We start from the raw sequence: 17,439 nt of genomic DNA, 5'->3' as shown, positions 1-17,439 counted from the left end.
TCTATCCCTTCCCAGCCAATTGTGTGAGCACCTGATATCATTGTGATATCAGTGACTGGTAGATCGGCAGCCCCAGCCTCCTGTCAGACTTGGCCCAGATGTTGAAATATACATTTTTTTTAAAAAACAGAAGCATTTTTACTTGGTATTATAGGTCAGGACATTAATAGGCAAGATGTTAAATTGTTTTTATATGCAACAACTGCGGCAAGAGTATTGTTAGCCCAGAAATGGAAACAAGAAGAAATTCAGACGAAAGAAGAATGGCAGATGAAATTAATGGACTATGCAGAATTGGACAAAATGACAGGAAGGATTCGAAACCTGCGGGACCAGAGATTTACAGAAGATTGGAAGAAGTATATGAATTATTTTAAGAGCAACTGTAATCAACAAATTACGCTAGTAGGACTACAATTAGTTTTGTAAGGAGAAATACAGGAAGTGTTACAAAGTAAAAAAGATAGAGATATTGGTTATGAGTTTGAAATGTAATAGGGAAGATAAGAAATGCATACTGAGAGATTAGACTGAAAAATTTTCAGACAGGATTGGTGGAAGTCAAAAATTTGAAAAAGATGTAAAAGTATGTTTAATTACTTTTGAAAATGATATGTTAAAATATATATATTTGTTGTTGTTTAGTCGTTTAGTAGTGTCCGACTCTTCGTGACCCCATGGACCAGAGCACGCCAGGCACTTCTGTCTTCCACTGCCTCCCGCAGTTTAGTCAAACTCATGCTGGTAGCTTCAAGAACACTGTCCAACCATCTCGTCCTCTGTCGTCCCCTTCTCCTTGTGCCCTCAATATTTCCCAACATCAGGGTCTTTTCCAGGGAGTCTTCTCTTCTCACAAGGTGGCCAAAGTGTTGGAGTCTCAGCTTCAGGATCTGTCCTTCCAGTGAGCACTCAGGGCTGATTTCCCTAAGAATGGATACGTTTGATCTTCTTGCAGTCCATGGGACTCTCAAGAATCTCCTCCAGCACCATAATTCATAATATATATATGTCTTGGCCCAGTGGGGTGGGGGAGATAAGGATCTGACTCACTGCTTGTGAAGAAAGGTCCTGAGGTGCCCATTGTTTCCCAAAGTCTAGTAGGCACATATCTCCTACCACGGTATGTCAGGATTAGGGTCCCCCCTCCTATGAGATAGGCTTTAAAAAAGCTGAGACGTTCCTTGCAGCTTGTTCCCCTCCCAACCTGAGGGGGATCCAGTTCCCTTTCTAGCACCAGGATTCCAAGCTGGATCTTCCACGATGCTCACTAGCCTTCCTGATTCTTTGCGCTCGAGCTTGAAGAACGAGTGCAGTGCGTAAACTAGGTTTAGAGCCACAATGCTCAGTTTTATTTTGTATTATGTTTGGACCTTCTGCTTGCTTTCCCCCTACTTTTATTCCTAATGAAGTTCCTTAATATGACTGCTGAGGAGTGTGCGGTTGCCAATCTCAGGGTTTCAGAATCCCCGTGTGCCCAGATGCTTGGCATTCGGGCTCCTGGGAGTTTAGGGTTGGCATTGCAAGTCGCCAGCGCATTCTTCTGAGGTCTGGGAGAGACTCAGAGAGCAGGCTGCTGTTACACTCTGAATGAACCAAAAAGCTGTAGGTTGAAGTGAGGAGTGCTGGTGCATTGGCTCAGAACCTTTCAAAAAGGAATTGCTTTAGACCCTTGTACCTATGGGATCGCCTCTCCTGGTATGCCCCACGAAGGACCTTAAGGTCCACAAATAGCAACACCCTAGAGGTCCCGGGCCCTAAGGAAGTTAGATTAGCCTCAACCAAAGCCAGGGCCTTCTCAACACTGGCTCTGGCCTGGTGGAACACTCTTTCTCATGAAACCAGGGCCCTGAGGGATCTGATTTCTTTCCGCAGGGCCTGTAAGACAGAGTTGTTCCACCTGGCCTTTGGCTTAGAATCAGTTTGATTCCCTTCCCCTCTTTCTTTTTCCTTTCTCCTCCTGTGAAGAGGCTGCATCCTAATGTTTTAATGTTGTATTTTAATCTTTTAAATTGTATTTTAATCAACTTGTTTTTATTATTGGTTGTTAGCCGCCCTGAGCCCGGTCTTGGCTGAGGAGGGTGGGGTATAAATAAAATTTTAGTAGTAGTAGTAGTAGTAGTACATCCCAGATTCTTTCCCCATCTGAGGCTGCAGGAATAAGTAGGAGGGTGGTGGCAGCAACAACCAGACACACTGGCAGCTGTACAAGGCTGCTGTGTTGCATTTGGGCAACAAAGAGGGTGCAAGAGGACTCTCTAGGGCCTCCCCCCCCCCGCTTCATCACACTGGCTGGATCCACTTCTCTACCTCTTCTGTACACAATGAATGACTGCATCAGGTAGAAGCACATGCCTCCATCCATTATGACATTGGGAATAGCACTGCACCCTTTGCAAATGGTGTAGAAATGTATGAATGTTTCCAAAGCACCCCCCTCCTTATTTCAACACTGGGCTAATTTAAATCCTTAAAGCTATGAGAATTTTCCATCTTTTCCCCTGGCACAACTTGCTTTGAGCTTCTAATTTTCCACAAAGAGGGAACATGTATTTGAGAAAAAGCTAAAAGAAAGCAGGGAAGAGACTCTAGTTGTGGGTCTTCTGGGATGGAAAAGCACAGGCTTATCTTACTGGATTTGGTTTTATGAAAGAACTGCCAGCCATTTACTTAAGTGTTCAAAACAATTGCATTGTTTTCACTGTTCTTCTTATTGTACAGGAACACGAAATCACAGCAGTGAAACTAGGAGAAAGATGGAGGCTTTCTCACAAAAGAAAAAGTTGTCCAATGTAATTTTCTAACAGGATTGATTTCTCTTCTTCCAGCCTTCTGACTTAAAAATGTACCCTCTTAAACACCCCAGGCTTATCTTGGAAGATGTAAAAAGGTGGGCCACTTCTTAGTGCACATCTGCTTACTTCTCTTACAAGTCTTATTTATTTATTTTGCTTGGTTAGAGGGTTGGGGGCAGCTGCTACTCTGAGGAACTGAAACAACTGAAGCTGACACCTTATGGGCAGAGGCAGTTTGGCAGATGATGCCGCCATGCTTTTAACATCTTGACATCTCAACCTCCTTGTTGTGCAACAAAACCACAGTTGTAGGATTCCTTACAAGCAGTGAATCTGACAACAAACAGAAAGCTGCAGTCACAGCGTCTCTGGAGCTGGGCAGATGCTAATGAATGCAGCACATTTGGGGTGAACACATCAAAAAATCTGTTGCTGGCAGGTTAAAAAGGTAATCTCTTTCAACCTTGTCTTCCTTTCCACCCTACCCCACCCGAAATGGTATGTTCCTAAGGGTAGGAAGTTTGTTAATGTCCATAAAGCATCATGCGCACTGGTGTTTCTGTATCATTAAAAACTGTCACTTGCTGTCTTTGATAAATAATAATAATAATAATTTATTATTTATACCCCGCCCATCTGGCTGGGTCTCCCTTGCCTCTCTGGGTGGCTTCCAAAAAAACCACTAAAATACAATAACCTATTAAACATTAAAAGCTTCCCTAAACAGGGCTGCCTTTAGATGTCTTCTAAAAGTTTGGTAGTTATTTTTCTCTTTGACATCTGGTGGAAGGGCGTTCCACAGGGCGGGTGCCACTATCGAGAAGGCCCTCTGCCTGGTTCCCTGTAACCTGGCTTCTCGCAGCGAGGGAACCGCCAGAAGGCCCTCGGCGCTGGACCTCAGTGTCCGGGCAGAACGATGGAGGTGGAGACGCTCCTTCAGGTATACTGGACCAAGGCCGTTTAGGGCTTTAAAGCTTTGATGGTGGTAAACTGAGAGGGCCCAGAAATCTTCTGCAACTGAAAGCACATATTGTTAAAGGACCATGACTTTTGCGCCGCATAAAAGAAATGCACACAACAGAAAAGAGTGTGCCTAGAAGAGAATGGGGAGCCTGTAGCTTCACTACAAGTGACCATTGGCCATGGCTGGCTAGTGCTGGTGGGAGGGGCCACAGGTTTCCAAACCCCGCCCCCCCTGCAGTTGATTCAGTTCCTCTCACCTAATGAAAAGGAAGCCATTTATGGTCCAGGTCAAATGTCAGACCAGTTGACATGTTGCATTGCATTCCTTCAAAATAATACTATTAATAATAAATGTAATTATTAAAATATGCAGGCCTGATAGTTGCATAGATGTAACAGCCGCCGCCACACACACTCCAAATCATCTGCAAGGAATTGTGGGTTAAACATATCCAGATGTCTTCAAGGGTTTTAATTGACACTGGCAGTAATTCTGGTTTGCATTTGTGTACCACAAGACGGAGTACGCTGGTGAAACTGTATATGCATACGTATGTGTATGAATTTCATGCTTATAGCCATGGAAAAAGTATCTTTTCATTTCCTTTAAATTGCAAACAGGTGTTGTCACCTTCTGAACTTAACTCCTATGTTACAACTTCATGGGGTGAGGAGGCGAAAGGAGGAGAGGTCTGCTTCTAAACTGAGGGTCTTTTGTTGGCCAGTTCATGGCATGTTGATAAACCCAACAGTTGAACATGGTAGAAAATCAAATGAAACCAAGAAAACTTTTTTTTTGGGGGGGGGAATCTCGTTAAAGAAAAGAAGGGGAAAGAAGAACATAACGATTAATTTAACATTGGGGCAGGCAGTGAAAGCTGACATCACCACTGGCCACGTTTGATCCCCGCTTACACAAAAGGAATCAAATCCTGCTCCTACCAGTTCCACCCATTCTCTTTTAAATACCGTATTTTTCGCTCTATAAGACACACCAGACCACAAGACGCACCTAGTTTTTGGAGGAGGAAAACAAGAAAAAAAATATTCTGAATCTCAGAAGCCAGAACAGCAAGAAGGATCGCTGCGCAGTGAAAGCAGCAGTCCCTCTTGATGTTCTGGCTTCTGGGATAGCTGTGCAGCCTGCATTCGCTCCATAAGACGCACACACATTTCCCCTTACTTTTTAGGAGGGGAAAAGTGAGTCTTATAGAGCAAAAAATACGGTACATCTCTACAAGGTGTGCAGGCTATAACAGGTAACAGATGCTGGATGCCATGAAGGATGACAAGAATGGGAGAAGACAGGTTGGATCCCACTGCGCATTATCCAAAAGGACACCCTCTGACACAAGTCCCATTTAAATTAATGGGCGCTACACAAGAAAACCACTATACACTAGGGCAGCTCCCATTACAGGCAGTGTCCTGTTTATGTGTGTTCAATACGTGTGTGACCATCTATACGTGCATCACGTTGAACCCAGAAGTGGCCCGGAAACGTCATAAGGATGTCACTGAAACGTCACTAAAAAGGGCAGAATGGGGGCAGGGCAGGGTGTTTGCAGGTTTTTTCAATGGTTTTCCATTATACCCCATTTCACCAACGGACGGAATAAAAAACAAAGGGGCTGGCTGTAATATCCCAGTGTATCATGCACCATCTTTATTAATGGGTGGAAAGCCATCATGTGGACATTCCAACTCAGGCACCATACTAAAGGTAAAGGTAAAGGACCCCTGAAAGTTAAGTCCAGTTGCAGACGACTCTGGGGTTGCGGCACTCATTTCGCTTTACAGGCCGAGGGAGCTGGCGTTTGTCCACAGAAAGTTTTCCCGTGTAATGTAGCCAGCATGACTAAGCCGCTTCTGGCGCAAGGGAACAGCGAAACCAGAGCAGCGCACAGAAACACTGTTTACCTTCCCGCTGGAGCGGTACCTATTTATCTACTTGAATTTTTTTGGTGTGCTTTCAAACTGCTAGTTTGGCAGGAGCTGGGAATGACAGCAAGGATCTTGGTGCTGTGGGGACCGACAGCAGGGATCTTGGTGCTGTGGGGAGGCAGATTTCCTTCAGAATGGATAGGTTTGATCTTCTTGCAGTCCATGGGACTCTCAAGAGTCTCCGCCAGCACCATAATTCAAAAGCATCAATTCTTTGGCAATCAGCCTTCTTTATGGTCCAGCTCTCACTTCCATACATCACTACTGGGAAAACCACCATACTACCTTGGGCTAATCCTGAATCTAGTTACTAATATTGGGGGGTATCAGTGAGTGACGAAGGGCAGTAGCCAATGTGAGCATTGCCAGCCTGATTTCCCAAAGCCAAGTGTCATTGTCAGTTACATAGGCAGCCCTGTTCAGGGAAGTTTTTAATGTGTGACATTTTAGTGTATTCTTTGTCTTTGTTGGAAGCCGCCCAGAGTGGCTGGGGAAACCCAGCCAGATGGGCGGGGTACAAATAATAAATTGTTATTATTATTATTATTATTATTATTATTATTATTATTATTATTACACAGAGCATGTAGGGAAGACAGAAGGGATCTTAGTGCTGTGGGGAGGCAGTTACTAATACTAATACTATCTTATCTGTAGTGGATGTACTAGTTGGCAGGTGCTAGGAATGAGACGTACTTGCAGCGCAAGCCTAAACACACCAGGGTTTGGAATGACATGAGAAAGGCAGAGGTAGGAAGATGGAGAAAAACACTGTTAAGTACCCGTCCTGAGAAAGGTATAATTGAACAGAATCAGTCTCCTGAGCTTTACCATGAACTACGGGTGTACAACTGTGTCTGAGTCAGACGTTTCTGACAGCAACTAAAGGAACAGGTGGTGGGCCCTTTGCAGACAGATGGAGAATACTTTTATGTGCCCTCACCATTTTTTTTAAAGGGGGGAATCCACTTCACATTTCCAAAAATAGAAAAAAGGTTTTTCTTTGGGAACGCTTCCTGCAAGGGTCTTGACTAATCTGAAGTAAACAACAAACACAGCTGGGAGTCGGGGTGATGGGGAGAAGAGGCCTAGGTGAAGGTTCTAGCTGGACTGAAGCAGAATCTGCAGAGCTGCGACTGAGCTTGGGAAGGGGAGTATGGAGGACTGAACAAAGGGGTGACTGAGAAGTGTTTAGTTACAGGAAAGAGAGTTCTGATGGGCATGAGGTCTAACTACTCAACAAGTGAACTCATTGACAGAACTGGATGAGAAAGTGACATAAAATGACAAAGGACCATTTTCCTTCCACAGAGGTGCAGGGAGGTCATGAAAGGAACTCTGAACAACCAGAACTCATGGCCAGGTGACGGAAGAGTCCCTCGTGGGAAAGGGTGTTGACATTTCCCAGAATACGGAAATTTAGAGTTGATTAAATTATGAGTGGGACGCGGGTGGCGCTGTGGGTAAAACCTCAGCGCCTAGGACTTGCCGATCGCATGGTCAGCGGTTCGAATCCCCGCAGTGGGGTGCGCTCCCGTTGCTCGGTCCCAGCGCCTGTCAACCTAGCAGTTTGAAATCACTCCTGGGTGCAAGTAGATAAATAGGTACCGCTTTATAGCGGGAAGGTAAACGGCGTTCCGTGTGCTGCTCTGGTGCCAGTTTGCCGGAGCAGCTTCGTCACACTGGCCACGTGACCCGGAAGTGTCTGCGGACAGCGCTGGCTCCCGGCCTCTAGAGTGAGATGAGCGCACAACCCTAGAGTCTGTCAAGACTGGCCCGTACGGGCAGGGGTACCTTTCTAAATTATGAGTGGAAGATGCTTGCTAGAGGAAGCCCTTTTTGTTTCGTTCCCCAAAGTTAATTAATAGTTCGACAGAGCCATCAGCTTGCCACAGACATGGCAAAAGTCACAGGGACTAATCAAGACAACAAGATGGTTCATGGCTGCTGCTATGGGTAAAAGGTAAAGGTAAAGGGACCCTGACCATTAGGTCCAGTCGTGACCAACTCTGGGGTTGTGGCGCTCATCTCGCTTTATTGGCCGAGGGAGCCGGCGTCATGTGGCCAGCATGACTAAGCCGCTTCTGGCGAACCAGAGCAGCGCACGGAAACACCATTTACCTTCCCGCTGGAGCGGTACCTATTTATCAACTTGCTCTTTGACATGCTTTTGAACTGCTAGGTAGGCAGGAGCAGGGACCAAGCAACGGGAGCTCACCCCATCACGGGGATTTGAACCGCCGACCTTCTGATCGGCAAGTCCTAGGCTCCGTGGTTTAACCCACAGCGCCACCCGCGTCCCGCTGCTATGGGAGGTTTGGCCTAACTAAACCACTATAGCTTGCTCCGATTCCTTTGCAATGCCACCATGTTCATTTCCTAGAAGAAAGCCAAAACAGACACATCTTTTGAGGGCGTATGTAGATTGCCATCTGAAACAAGTGTCTTGGTAACTCGAACTACAGTTACCTATTATGTCTGAACTAGGAAACTAGAGTTGATGTCTTCCAAACAAGCTAGGATATAAAGCCATGATTTAAAGTTGGCTTAATATCCTGGCTTGTTCAGAAGCTGTTAACCAAAGATTCTCAGTTCATTCAGACATAACAGGAAATGATAATATTCTGGCTTGAGTGTTGGGAAGAATGAAGGAGCATGAGGCTTGTTCAAACCTTGCTTTATTAAGCTGCAATATAATAGTCTGAATGTGGCCAATGCATTAGAAACGAAGTAGCAGCTCTGCGATTTTTGTTAAAACTGTAGTTTTATTCTTTTTCATGCACACAAAGTGAACTATTTACAACCACCAGGAGGAATTTCAACACAGAACTGCTGCCAAAACATTCAAAGAAAGCAACCCCAGTAAGTAGAATTATGTATTCCCATGGCTTCTCAAAAGTAAAAGACTTCGTCATCTTCTACAAAGATCCATGTGACCAGGTATATACATCATGCTCTGCAACCCTAGAATATTGAACAAAGCTGGCCCATATGTCACAAAAGCTGTCCATCTACCCTTCGTTTATCCATGTATGTTTTGTTAACTGTTTCTTCAGTGCCACCTGCAATAACTGTTGATGCCAGTCCTCTTAGAAAGTGTAGACTTAGCTTCATCCAATGCTGGGTGACCACAAGATGAGCTGCTACCAAAAGAAGAGTCAGAAATTCTTTATAATGGATATATGTTGCTTCCCTCTCAAACAGAGATTATGCTGATCCAAGGCCAACCCAAGAATTTTTCCTGACTAAGATAAAAGCAGCATATGCTCCCACCACCCCACCCCAAAATGTACCTAAAGCCAGCCAAGTTATCGTGGAACCTGCAGCAGAAAATCCTATACACACCTCCCCACCACCCCTGGCAATTAAAATACAAGAACAATAAAATAAATAGCCATCAAAACATTGCTCTTTCATGGCACTTAAAGCCAGCTGTTTCACTCTGCTAAAAGGTATATTCATTGAACAGTATCAGAGAGTTTCATTTTTCATTTTTGTTTCATTGGGCCAAAACTGAAGCAAATCCATGCAGATAAATGTTTGCTTAGAAGCCAGCAGTGTAAACAGAGATGTCAGATGCCACCTACATTTCTCATTTCATGTGCTTCCACAACTTTTTAATGCTAAAAATGATGTTTTGAGATACCAATTAATGAGATCACCAGAGACCTGTCATGCAGACCATCTTTTATGCACACAGAAGACATTTTGGGCTCTAACTATGTCAAGAAACATACTGAATAAACAAAAAAATGGCGACCAAAGTATCTCTCTGTGGGTATATATGCTGAATCTTATTTTTTAAAAAATAGATTTTTATTACAAATATTAATATATATGCCAAAGTATCAAAGATTGTACTTCATAGAACTTGTAAAATACAATCAAGCAATAACCAGTTTAGCAAGAAAAGGCTATTTTGAAGGTACAGTGGATATTGTACTATTGCCTTCAAGAGCTACACTTTTGGTAAAATAGGAGCTCTAATAAACAACATTCCCCATCAGAGTATTTAAACAGTTAGGTGCTTTTGTGGATGATATCCTCAACTGCACTCTGCAAATGAAATACACCTACACATGAATTCACAAACTGTGGCTCTTAAGAACGGCACATGCCCTGTGGATGACTTAGGGTAAGGCAATGTGTGTCTTGAGTGAAGGCACTTTTGCAATCTGCAGACAATAACTAAAAAACAGCAACCCAAGCATCACTTAAGATATTATTGCAGAAAGAGGCAAAATTCCTTCAGGCTCCTGAAAATGGTTGCATTCTCTGAACAGAAACTACTTTTGTAAGATAGTACCTGCATGGGCTCTTCATTTTTAAGCGATTAAAGAGCTACGTATTAGGGCCTCAGCTTACTTTTAATACTTATATTTAGTTGCTGAATGACCAGTGGTATTAATAAAAAAAAAAGAATAAGAAATAAGCATTCAGTGGCAGCTGAAGAGAAGAGCTTTGTGCAAGATTTTTATGCAGAAGCTGTACAAAATATACAGCACCACTGCTTTTCTGGACTACAGATGACTCTCTAGCAGGGGTTGCCAGTTGGGGGTCCATTGACCCTAAGGAATCCATGTAGGACAGGCATGTCTAAAGTCCATTTTCCGGCCCCTGCAACAGTTTATTTCCTGTGTTGGTCCTTTGATTGGCCCTCATGACCCTTCACTTCATCAAATCTGGCCCTCTTTGAAAAAAGCTTGGACACCACTGATGTAGGGGGTCCGGGGCACCATTCACATACCAAAAACTACAACAAAGGTATCAAAAAATTTCAAAAATAGGGGGTCCATGGCTTGGCTTCTGAAAAACGGGGGGGGGGGGCTGTATATAGCTAATTCGGAACCACTGCTCTAACAGATAAGCAACTCTTGTACTTAATCACTGGAATGTGAATTTGGATTAAAAGCTGTCTCTTTGCTGTAATTAGCATCCAAAACCTTGTGGTAAGCCACAAAACCTTTTAAGCTCAGCTATGGGAGGAAACTGTACATTCTACTTAACACTGGTTTTTGGTTTAGTTTCCAGGTTTGCTTGTGTTTTTTATTTTTTGCGGAGGTAAAGAAGAAAAGGATCCTTGGATTGTAAGGCCCTGAGATCAGATGGCAGCAGAAACTAGGTAAAAACAGAACAATGGAATATAAGCATTGCCAGGTCTCGTAAGAAGGCTAATTCAGTTAGAAACGTTAGAAATATTCAGGTGTTTTAAAAAGCCTGGAGGAAGTTGGATGAGAGAACTTGTCACAAGTTCCTTCTGCACCTCATGTGAGAGGATGGGTGCTTTGTTGAGAATAGAGGAGATGTACAGTGGTAACTCGGTTTACAAACTTAATCCATTCTGGAACTCCATTCCTAAACCAAAACCGTTCTTAAATCAAGGCGCGCTTTCCCTAATGAGGCCTCCTGCAGCCGGTGCCCTTCCACCGTTCGGATTATGTTCTTAGATCAAGGTAAAGTTCTCAAACCAGGACACTATTTCCAGTTTTGGGGAGTTTGTAAACCGAATCGTTCTTAAACAGAGGTACCACTGTAATAGAAACAGATCTGCATCCTGAGATCCAAAAGAAATGGATTTATTTCCCATCTATTCTACAGAATCCTAGGGTTTCTGAAATAGGGGTTGGTCCTGGCTCTCACATCACCATATATAAAAAAATAATATATCCCAGAACTTCACACAAAATGAGTAGCTTTCAAAAAAGAGCATTTTCCCTAACACCCAGCCTTTGCCACATGTACTTTAAATGTGGAGTCAAGTGAAACTTTTGAAAGAGCCAGACAGTCACCCCTTGTGCTCGCTTGGAACCCCTGACAGAAAATATAAACAGAGTTTAAATAGAAACAGCATTAGTGAGCCACAAATATGAGGCACCAGGAGGAATAGTACTTTCAAACAGAAACTATCCAAGTGAGTGGTAGCTATTGTACAAACGAGAAACACGTTCTAGAACACTGAAGAGATGCTATTTTTAGCAAGTATTAGCTCAGACAGAAGCAAATTACCCTGTAGCAAGTATATCAATACCTAAACCCATCAGTCTCCACTTACATAGTATTAGGTGCCATTTTCAGATGAATATTATAAATCTTCATTTATATGATGATCTACAATCTACAAACTGCCATCACTGTGCATGGCCCGTTAGGGAGTAAATTAAGCAAGCTTTGATCAGTTTGAATCAGCCCTCTCCTTTATGAATTTGGATGATCAAACCTATGCCCTCCCCATGGAGATGATTTCGGAAACAGAGCTAAAAAAATCTGTTTTCCAGAAGAAAGGCAGGTTATGAAGAGAAAAGTTATTTTGCAAAGATGAGGAGAAAAAGAAAAGACTACAAAGAAGGCTTTATTCAGTTCGGTGAATAGTTACCCACCCCCGCCACCCCAATCCGATTCCAGCTAACCTAACCTGGATCTGCTCCCAAATTAATTTGGGGGGCAAAGCTAGTCTATTCAAACCCTGCCACTCTGTGTTCTCCTTTGTGGCTGAATGAATATTCTTCATTCAGAATATTATGGTGAAATGCACAGGCAGAATAGATTCTCCCCACCCCGTATTTTTAAGCCACCAGTAAAACTTTATAATATATATAGCTCAGTTGGTAGAGCATGAGACTCATGGGTTCAAACCCCACATTGGGCAAAAGATTCCTTCATCGCAGGAGATGACCCTCACGGTCCCTTTCGAACTCTACAATTCTACGACTCTATGAGTTATGGCACCTGCCGCTATTCTTGACAATAATGGTAGCACACTGCCTTGCTACCCAAGGTGAAACACGGGTTTGAAGAAAGGGTTGTTTTGAGAACAATTATGTTCCAGCAGCAACCACAAAGGCTAGTGTGACCTCCCCTTATCACTCAACCTTTCCTGTGTGGAACTCGCTGTGATCAGCTAATTATTGCATCACTGCCGTCTGTTTGCAACCTTTGGCACAAGGCTGGCTAATCTTATCTTGAAGCTGCTGGCTGCAACACAGAGACATGCAGCACCGCAAACGCTTGTAAATATTGGGACAGACTAGTTTAACTAGAGGCTGGTAGATTATTTACAGAGCAGATTTGCAGCCCTCAAAGGCTCACATCTCTGAAGAGCACTCTTGGTACTCACCAATGACAATCAGGGTGTAGTTCACATTCATGCTACCAAAACCATTGGTGGCTTTGCAGATGTATGTTCCGGCATCCTCGCTTTCCACCTCTTTGATTTTCAACCCTTGTTGGAGGACCCTGAATCGTGTCCAACCACTGTGGATGGTTCTTCCATCCTTCATCCACATAGTAAGGGGTGGGGGGTCACCCTCCACGGGACAAGGGAGCTTGATGGTTCTTCCTAATCTCACAGACTGCCGATGGATCACTTTATCGGAAATTCTGGGTGGGCCTAAGCAAGGGAAGAAAGAAAGAAAGAAAAGTAACATGTTTAACTTTCTTGATCATTAAACATTAGGAAGAACTTCCTGACAGTAAGAGCTGTTCTACAGTGGAATTTGCTGCCAAGCAGTGTGGTGGAGTCTCCTTCTTTGGAGGTCTTTAAGCAGAGGCTTGACAACCATATGTCAGGAGTGCTCTGATGGTGTTTCCTGCTTGGCAGGGGGTTGGACTCGATGGCCCTTGTGGTCTCTTCCAACTCTATGATTCTATGATCAAAGTTTGAGACACCATCAAAGAATACAACACTTTATATGGATTGTATAACAATAGTCTTTTGGGGGGGGTGAAACATGAGGTGCCAGTACTCACATCTTGATAAATTGTAAAATTACTCTCCCACTACTCTTTTCTCCCTGTGCCCCCTCCCATTTCTCTGCTGAATTTGTGGTAATCATTAAAAAATGATGATAAAATCAATTTGTAAACATTTTCTAGATGCTTATTTAAAAAAAAAAAACCTGGAAGGAAAGTGGGATACAAATGTAATAATAAAGCAATTTAATTAACAACACGCAGCAAACAGCTAGACAAAGTTACAAATGACAAACCTGAAAGCCAAAATTAGTAACAGTGTTGGCAGTTAAAATGATACATTCTAGCCTCTTGCCTAACATACTAGCTTTCTGAATAAATGAATTTTCTCTCATTGAAGAGAAGCAAGAACCTAGTACTCAACCAGATGGTTATGAAGCGAGTCCATTGTGCTATGTGATGCTAAATATTAGGACACCATGGAACAAGTACAGGGAAAACTGAGCACAAATCCAATGTTATATTCCAAAGGTTTTGGAATGCTCAGCTAAACTCTCTCTACCACCCTTGAAAGGACTTGAAGTTCAGTTTTGTAATGCGTTTATCTTGGCATTTGCGATTTTAACAGCAACATGTTCCCAATAATATTTCCAAACAAAATAAAATGAGATGACTTCCAGTAATTCATACATTCTGCACTCTCATACGCAGGTGTCCGGGACCCAGTACTTCAGACAGCTGATGCTTTCACTCCAGTACCCTATATGCCAGGGTTTCAAACATGTGCCCTTGGTTATGCATTACACAGAATCATTGAATTGTAGAGTTGGAAGGGACCCTGAGAATCATCTAGTCGAACCCATTGCAATGCAGCTGACCCATATGGGAAATGAACCTGCAACCTTCATGTTATCAGCAGCACCAACTGAGCTATTCAGGCAGAGTATATGAGCCTCTTGGGCTTTTCGATCAGAAGGTCGGCGGTTCGAATCCCTGCAATGGGGTGAGCTCCCATTGCTCAGTCCCAGCTCCTGCCAACCTAGCAGTTCAAAAGCACACCCTAAAAAAAGGGCAAGTACAGTGGTACCTCGGGTTACATACGCTTCAGGTTACATACGCTTCAGGTTACAGACTCCGCTAACCCAGAAATAGTGCTTCAGGTTAAGAACTTTGCTTTAGGATGAGAACAGAAATCGCGTGGCGGCGGTGCGGCAGCAGCGGGAGGCCCCATTAGCTAAAGTGGTGCTTCAGGTTAAGAACAGTTTCAGGTTAAGAACGGACCTCCGGAATGGATTAAGTACGTAACCAGAGGTACCACTGTAGATAAATAGGCACCGCTCCAGCGGGAAGGTAAACGGCGTTTCCGTGTGCTGCTCTGGTTTCGCCAGAAGTGGCTTATGCTGGCCACATGACCCGGGAAAACTGCCTGCGGACAAACGTCGGCTCCCTCGGCCAGTAAAGCGAGATGAGCACCACAACCCCAGAGTCACTCGCGACTGGACTTAACTGTCAGGGGTCCTTTACCTTTTTATATACACAGCACATATGTAAACAAACATCACCAGTGGATATGCTATTTTCAACACCCCAGGTCCGGAACAGCAAATTGCCACAGGGATGTTGGCCTGCGCTCCGATTAGCACAGGGGGAAAAAAAATCAGTAGATTTGGGGACAGTAGCATTTTAGTTTACTGCAAAACACCAAAAGGGTTACAGGCAGCAAAAGTGCCAAAGTAAAATGCATGCATTAATTTCTTATGCATCACCCTTCCCAAAAAAACGTACAGCTGGATAAAGAGATAGATTCGGCAGAGAATATTTCAGTAGCCATATAAGGAGTGGAGACTGATGAGCTACAATCGAGGCCTAAGCACAAAGAGGAAAACGCAAATGATAGGAGGCAGAAAGGACAGTGAGATCAGGGAAACAGAAGAGAAGTACTGGTGGAAGAGTTCAAACTACAGTGGTACCTCAGGTTACATACTCTTCAGGTTACATTCGCTTCAGGTTACAGACTCCGCTAACCCAGAAATAGTGCTTCAGGTTAAGAACTTTGCTTCAGGATGAGAACAGAAATTGTGCAGCGGTAGCATGGCGACAACAGGAGGCCCCATTAGCTAAAGTGGTGCTTCAGGTTAAGAACAGTTTCAGGTTAAGAACGGACCTCCGGAACGAATTAAGTACTTAACCCGAGGTACCACTGTATTACCTATTCCAGGGCAAAAAGAACAGGAGCAAATGTTCTGTTGGTTCAAAAAGACTTGAGAGTCTGTGGTGGATATTACCCGAGCAAGCAACCTCCTAGAAAACTCCCACAATGGTGAAAAAGTAGGAATTGGGAGGATATGTGTGTGGAAAGCCCCGTGCGAAGTTCCTAACAGCACCAAAGGGGTGGGGAGGGATACAGAGGGGCAGCAAGGGGACAGGATGGAGGAGATAGAAATGAGAGATGGATGGTGGTGCAGCAGATTGTCCTGGAATATCCCCATGGTGGCCAGGCTCACTGAATAACATTGTTCCTTGGAGTGATGGCTTGATAGCAATGTCTTATAAAATATTTTCAGGCGTATTAGTCTGGGAGTGGGACCAGGTGGAGTGTGTCTTCTTTGACAACCGCTAAGCAGCTTCTTCTGTCCACTCAGGGACCTAAGGACAGGGCTGCCAGAAGCTGTGCCTCAGTGACGGGCAAAGTGTGCACAAATTTCAAGTTGCACTGATTATTTTTTCAAAAATAGAGAGAAAACCTACAGAAAAATAATGAAAAGCCATTTTTTGGTATCCAATTGGTGAAAAATATGGTGCCGCAATAAAAGCCTACCTGTATCTCCCTCTGAATCAATTTTAGCTGAGCTGCAGACAAATTTCAATATCAGAAGTCAAACAAAAAAGTCATCTATTTAGGTACAATATATTATTAAAAATGCAAAAACTATTGATTATGCCAGATTAAGCAACAAGCGATACCCTAAGAATCTGGAATGGTTTGGGTATTTTCAAATGACACTTGCTGTTCTGAAATATTTAAACGCAATCAGAATGTTAACAGAATTTGAAGAAACCCTATTTTTAAAGGAAAGAGCGGATTATCTAAGAATTTACCATTTGTTAGGCTGTCAGTCAGTATGCTTTTTACTATGGTTTTTATCGCTGATGCTTTGTGTTTCTAATGCCGTACACCGCCCTGAGATCTTTTGATAAAAGGGCGGCATATGAACTGAATTAACCACAACAGCAATGTGAATTCATAAGGGCATTTGTAGTGAATAAATCAGTTGTGACAACTTTTGTTTGTTTAAGTACTTCAGATCACACACACACACACACACACACACACAAACAAACAAACAAACACACATACAGAGATAAATGTGCTGATGTAATTCCCTTGCCTGGAACTACAAGCAACTGGAATCCCCATTCTGTTTGGATATAAAAAGAGATCAGGATCCTACACCTGTCCCACTGAGCAGCTGAGTTATCTTCAGTTTAGATCCCATGGCAGAGGCTCTTTTATCAGATACCATTGGGGGTGGGGGGTGGACTTCTGGCTGCTACCCTGTTAAAACCTTAAAAATATACAGTTGTCTTTCCCCTTCACTCCCTTCCCCCTACATTGCCTCAGCAAGTAGACTCATTTCTTAGTGACAATATAAATTTAGAAAGCATTCATAACCGTCAGGGAGGGTTGATTTTAATTAAGTCATGGTTTAAATCACCAAGGAAAAAAGTCTAATTGGAACCATTGACCTCCTGCCCCTCTCATATTTTATTTTTGTTGGGTGGGGTGTTACTGTCTTGAGTACAAATTACCATTTTGTATTTGTTTTTATGGAGGATGTAGGTGCGCCAGCTTGTTGTTTTGTGAGACCTGCAGCAAGTTTCTTAAGATTTCAAAATGTGCCGCAGGCCCAGAAAGATTGAAGGCCTCTGATATAACCATCAAAATACACTATATGAAGAAGTGTGCGTGCACACGAAAGCTTATACCCAGAACAAACCTAGTTGGTCTCTAAGGTGCTACCGGACAATTTATTTTATTTTATTTCTATAT

General features: G+C 43.3%; 1 protein-coding gene across 3 annotated transcripts in view; it reads right to left on the bottom strand.

The window, feature by feature from the left end:
* The window catches only part of FGFRL1 (fibroblast growth factor receptor like 1), a 165,536-nt gene that overhangs the window by 71,996 nt on the left and 76,101 nt on the right, over nucleotides 1-17,439 (bottom strand). For all 3 annotated transcript variants that reach the window (XM_083503446.1, XM_083503448.1, XM_083503447.1), the window contains exon 3: nucleotides 12,814-13,086. In XM_083503446.1, the coding sequence (XP_083359572.1) occupies nucleotides 12,814-13,086 (273 nt within the window). The remainder of the gene's footprint in view (nucleotides 1-12,813; nucleotides 13,087-17,439) is intronic.

This window comes from Podarcis liolepis (genome assembly GCF_965112155.1).
Source record: "Podarcis liolepis genome assembly, chromosome: 5".
NCBI lineage: Eukaryota > Metazoa > Chordata > Lepidosauria > Squamata > Lacertidae > Podarcis > Podarcis liolepis.
This window is presented reverse-complemented; position numbering and strand designations above follow the sequence as displayed.